The 5772-nt window shown below is 30.2% G+C and overlaps 1 protein-coding gene and 1 long non-coding RNA gene across 2 annotated transcripts; one reads left to right on the top strand and one right to left on the bottom strand.

Moving 5' to 3' along the window:
* Positions 1 to 538: 538 nt before the first annotated feature.
* Positions 539 to 3769, top strand: LOC126743756 (replication factor C subunit 3). The gene is made up of 2 exons (XM_050450973.1): positions 539 to 1208; positions 3236 to 3769. Exons 1-2 carry the CDS (start codon positions 612 to 614, stop codon positions 3704 to 3706), a joined length of 1068 nt encoding a protein of 355 aa, XP_050306930.1. The 5' UTR covers positions 539 to 611; the 3' UTR covers positions 3707 to 3769.
* A 248-nt stretch (positions 3770 to 4017) lies between these two features.
* On the bottom strand, positions 4018 to 5768 carry LOC126743708 (uncharacterized). Its single transcript, XR_007662965.1, has 3 exons — positions 5672 to 5768; positions 5571 to 5618; positions 4018 to 4236 (listed from the first exon to the last, which is right to left on the bottom strand). It is a non-coding gene; the product is annotated as an uncharacterized LOC126743708 (long non-coding RNA).
* Positions 5769 to 5772: the final 4 nt, after the last annotated feature.

The following is a 5772-nucleotide window of genomic DNA, read 5'->3' as shown; positions in this document are numbered from 1 at the left end:
TTGACATCTGAGACTGCGCATTTGTTGTTGTCACACACGCGTCGCCCTGACGACGCATAACAGGAATCGGAAATTGCTTGAGTTAGTCATATTAAACACTTTTTTATTCAACTTTTAATAGTATTTAGTGTTTTTGACCTTTAAAATTATTGGAAAAGATCTGAGAAAAGCATTAATGTTTTATCGTGATATAAAAACTGCTCATATTAGGCGAATAGTTTGATAAGTTATGAAAAAATATCTTATATGACTAAGGCGCAGCCACCTTAGGAACCAAAATAAGCCCCGCCTCTTTAAGGCGCTTTTTTAAAATCGATCGTCATAAATGTGGAGTAATAAAATTATAAAAAACACAGTAGGAACCTTATAAACTCGTTTAATTTATTTTCATAAGTAATTTGAATAAAAATTAGTATTTGGCAAACTTAAAATACAGAATACAATAATTTAAAGTGATTTGTCGTCACTATATACTCAATTTCTCCTGTTGGCAACACTTATTTTAAAGTAATGTCAAATTTTAAAGGTTATGTTTTTCCCGCTTTTTCTTGTTATTGTTTACTCTCACACTGTCACATGCATAAGTAAATAAATCCAGAATTTAAAGCAAAATGAGTTTATTATGGGCAGATAAATACCGTCCAAAGGATTTGGGCACCCTGGATTATCATATACAGCAAGCGCAAGAACTGAAAAACCTTGTGGCAAGTAGCGATTTTCCACACTTACTAATCTATGGCCCCAGTGGTGCTGGCAAAAAAACTCGAGTTATGTGCATCCTGCGAGAGTTATTCGGACCCGGTGTCGAACGACTGAAGATAGAAACAATAACAGTTGTAACCCCCTCAAATAAAAAGGTAGAAATCATGACTGTAAACAGCACTTATCATATTGAAATAAACCCTTCAGACGTGGGCATATACGACAGAGTTATAGTAATGGATTTGATCAAGAATATTGCTCAAACCCAGCAGATAGCTACGACGAATAATCAGAGGGAATTTAAGGTTGTAGTTCTTACTGAGGTTGATAATTTGACTAAAGATGCACAGCATGCACTAAGAAGAACAATGGAAAAATATTCGGGGAATTGCAGACTGATCCTTTGTGCTACATCCTTGTCACCTGTCATACCTGCTATTCAATCTCGTTGTTTACCCATTAGAGTACCTGCACCGAGTACTACAGAAATATCTACAATTTTAAAAGTAAGTAAACCCATTGGAGATATTGATTATATTAAAATATTTATGTACTGCAAAAAAATAATTTTCTGCACCTTGAGTGCATAACATAAAATCTTGAACATTCTTTTTCAATTAACTTTGTTTAAAATTTAATTCCAATTCATACAAATTGTACATTTATACAAATAATTGTGTCTACAAGAATTCTTTAAAATAATGTACTAAATAAACATTTCATGCACCTATTTCTAGAATCTGTGTGCAAATATGTAAAGTAATATAAAAAATTAGCAATACTTCCAGAAACTAATTTTGTAATTTAGACAAAAAAACATAACAAAATGCATACAAAATAAAAGAAAAACTTATAAATATCTGTTAAAACCAAAAGTGTATAATCTATTACCAAAACATGTTCAAAGGTATCCCAAAAATAAATTGTTATTACCACACACTCCTTGATTTTTATGACAATGGGCAACATTTCTTGTACCACACTTACTCGAGATCTCATAACACAGTCCATATATTCCAATAGACTTAGTAAGCCACCCAGAATTTATTATTTGATAAATAATTTCAACATCTAAATATGATGGAGCTCATTGGCATAATTTTGTTTGTTACATTTAGGTTCATTTATTAATTTAATGAATAAATGTTTGTTATTTGTATCCTTTCAACACTGATACTATGTAAGCTCTTTCTGTGCCTTTTTCACTTAATTTGTAATTTGTCAAAATAAAATTCTAATCTGGTATTGCTAGTAATGTTGAGCACTATAGGCCTATATGTATCTTTAATTCAGTTACTAAAATATTCGAAAATGTGCTTTATAACAATATTTTAAATTACTTTAGAGATAGATCTGTTTACAACAACATGGTTTTTTACCAGATAAGTTCACTGTATTAAATTTATGTATTTTCACAAGTTTTGCACCCATAACTATTAAAACTCAAATGGATGTAATTTTTAATGACTGCATCAAAGCTTTTGATAGAGTTGACCACTCTATACTTATTAAAGAACTAAGCAAATTTGGTTTTGGTTCAGGAGCATGAATGTTTCTGAGGAAATACCTTACTGATAGGTTAAATCAAGTTAATGTGGAGAATGGTTTATCAAAGCCATTTATATCAAGCTCAGGGGTACCACAAGGTAGAAACTTGAGCCCTCTTCGGTCTGCTATATTTATTGATGATTTACCTAACTGTGTGAAATTTTCAACATGCCTGTTATTTGTAACTGACTTTAAAAGATTGTAACAAAATACATATAGAAAGAATATAAAATTTTTAACTTTGTAATTAGAAGAAAGATAAAGAAAAGAAAAATTTTATAGAGTACTATTTCCACAAAATTTGAAATTTAATGAACATTATCAGATCATTGTTGGAAAGGCATACAGAACTCTTGCCTTTCAAGTTTTTTCAAAAGAATTGATTGGTTGAAATTCGGCAACTGATAATAGCAGAAATTTGTATTCAGCCCTTTTTATCTATTGACTGCTTTCTTATAAATAATATTCAATTTCACGTTCCAAAAATATATATAAGAATAAATAACAACACTCTCTCTTGTTACTAATAAAACTGATTGTTCACCTATAAATAAGCTATTAGAAGACTGTAATTATGTTATAATTAAGTGTGATATAGACTTTTTAAATTCATTTGTAAAACAAATAAAGGATGCTTTTAAAACAAATTCCAAGTCTTCAAAAGCTGTTAAGTCTTAAAATTTTATTTAGATGTATAGTGTTTTTTTTTAAATTTGTTTTATTTTGTCTAGGTTTTGTTTTTTATGTAAGTATTAGGAATTAGGTTTTATCACTAGTAAGCACTCTTCTAATATAATGACCATTATTTTTTAAAGAATATTGAATAAAATATGTACCACCCAATAAAACTTTTTTATAAAACCAATCCATAGATTTGGTTTTTTAAATGAATATTTCCATTATTACAATTTCTTTCTAAACAGTAGTTACTAAACTACCATCCTTTCTTTTATTACAAATCACATAAAGTTATTTTTCCATATAGAAAACATGCAAAAACGAAGGACTCACCCTAACAACCACCCTAGCAGACAAAATAGCAGCCTCAGTAAATGGTAACTTACGCAGAGCCCTATTGATTTGTGAGACTTGTAAAGTGGAAGGCAACTTAATAGAAAATAGACCAATTCCCCAGCCAGATTGGAAGAGATTTATTGAGCGGACTTCCGATTTAATAACTTCACAACAAAACCTCACCACCTTAATCGCTGTAAGGGAACACTTATATGAATTGCTCGCCAATGGAATACCACCCGAAATTGTTCTGAAGGAATTGTTGATCTCTTTGGTCTTAAAGTGTGATAGGGACATGGTTCCGCAAGTATTAAGAGAGGCGGCCATATATGAACATAGGATGACCCAAGGTAGTAAGCATATTGTCCATTTGGAAGGATTTGTAAGTAAGTTTATGGTTATGTATCAAATCAATTTGCAAAATATGATGAAAGGTTTCTAGGTTAAGTTAATCTTGTTAAATACTTTTTTATGTCTCTTTTTTTAATAAAATATGTTTTTTTCACTTTTTGTTTATTGAATTAAAAAGCAAAAATGGCAGCTGTACACCTTATTGTATCCATTTTGTCTTGTGGTGTTAATTTCCTATACCTATATTTTTTATAACTCCGGTAATGTTTGTTAAGAGATATCGTAAGTAGATTAACACACATATTGCCAAATATTCTAAGGAGATGCCTATGGACACATGGCAGGTAGGCTTATAGGGCTGAAAAACTTTCTTACATATTGACAATATCAAAAACTTCCAAGAATATCAGTACCATATATTCCATGAACATTTGTAGAGCAAATACATACATACATATATAAACATAATAATTTATTATTTTTAACATATGATGTCTAATTTCTACAATAACAATAAACCTTAATATAATGGTCATGTTCCATACATGAACTTTCTGTTTGGTTTGGATTCAACCTGGTAATGTTTAGAGGGCCAACCGTCTTAAAATAGTTCGGTAATACCTAAAAAATATTTTAAAAACGTGCAGTCAAGAAGTCATTAATGCTTATAGTAGAATCTAGTGACTCAACTGCCTGGAAGTAAGCAAAAATGATAACATTTGTTTTAAAAATTATTGTACTTTACGGAAGAATAGAAATCTTTTTATTCTTGCAGGCAATTCGAATTAAAAAAAAGAATTTCGGGATGAAAATTACTGCTAGGAAATAAGTCGTCAATTGGACTTCCTGGAAAACTGTGACTAATGGTCTACATTGCCTGGAAGTATTTACAAATGATTTTGCTTTTAGAAGAAACCTTTCATTCTTCTAGGCAGTTGAGATCCTATTTAAATTAAAGAAAAATATTTCGGATAAATAACAGGAATTAAGTGGTCAATTTGACTGTCTGGAAAACTGCAAATAATGGCCTCAACTGCCTAAAAGGAGTAAAATTTTCGTGTCGAGATTTTTACGCAGTTTAAAGAGAAGAATTATTATAAAATAAGTGTATTCGTCCGTGATTAAATTAACTGGAAAAAAACAATTTTAGAATGATACTGAGGATATTAAAGAACTGAGACCGGGATATGTCCGAAACCGTCGAGATTTTGGCTCTCCTAAGACCTATATCATGGACGCAGCTTAAAAATAAGAAAACAATTATAAAATGGGTTTAACAGTTACATTTCCCTTATAGAAAAATAAAAATCTTTTCATTCTTTCAGGCAATTGAGACCCTATGTAAAAATTAAAAAAAAAAAATCCGGGATATAAATTACTTCTAGGAAATAAGTGGTCAATAGGACTGCCTGCAAAATTGTGAATAATGGTCTTAACTGCCTAGAAGTAGTTAAAAATGATAACATTTGGCTCTAGAAATTACTTTTGCTTTAAAGAAGAAACCTTACATTCTTCCAGGCAGTTGAGACCCTATTTAAAATTAAAAAATATTTCCGATGAATAACAGGGATTAAGTGGTTAACTTGACTGTCTGGAAAACACTGAATAATGGCCTCAACTGCCTGGAAGTAGCCAAAAAACTTTAACATTTGTTTTAAAAATTACTTTTTGTATATACAAAAATAAAAATCTTGTAATTTTTCCAGGCAATTGTGATCTTATTTAAAATAAAGAAAAAATTAATTTCTTGATAAAAAGTACCCTTTTAGGAAATAAGTAAGTTTTACTTTAAAAAACAATTAAAATGCTTATATTCTTTCAAGCAGTTGACACCCTATTTTGAAAATTCTGATGAGGAATGAAAATTACTTCCGGGAAATAAGTGGTCAATGTTTCCTGGAAAACTATGAATAGTGGCCTTAACTGCCTGGAAGTATCCAAAAAATGATACTTACCATTTCACTCGAATCTTTGGACTTTTCCCTTTTAATTCATATTTCTATCTATAAAACAAACTTATATAAAGCTGTTTAATTATTATTTATATAAAACTTACATTGTATAAGGCTTGCCTGGCGATACTCTTATCAGTAAAGCGTAGTCTTCTATATCATTATTTTGAGTGAGAAATTGGTTACCAGCAAACATTTAAAACTT

This window comes from Anthonomus grandis, chromosome 13 (assembly GCF_022605725.1).
Source record: "Anthonomus grandis grandis chromosome 13, icAntGran1.3, whole genome shotgun sequence".
Taxonomy (NCBI): Eukaryota; Metazoa; Arthropoda; class Insecta; order Coleoptera; family Curculionidae; genus Anthonomus; species Anthonomus grandis.
This window is presented reverse-complemented; position numbering and strand designations above follow the sequence as displayed.

Excerpts from the sequence above, each read along its gene's own strand:
- LOC126743756 (XM_050450973.1), top strand. The coding sequence starts at position 612 with ATGAGTTTATTATGGGCAGATAAATACCGTCCAAAGGATTTGGGCACC. Across the intron at positions 1,209-3,235 it reads AAATATCTACAATTTTAAAA|AAAACATGCAAAAACGAAGG; the intron begins GTAAGTAAACCC and ends TTTTCCATATAG.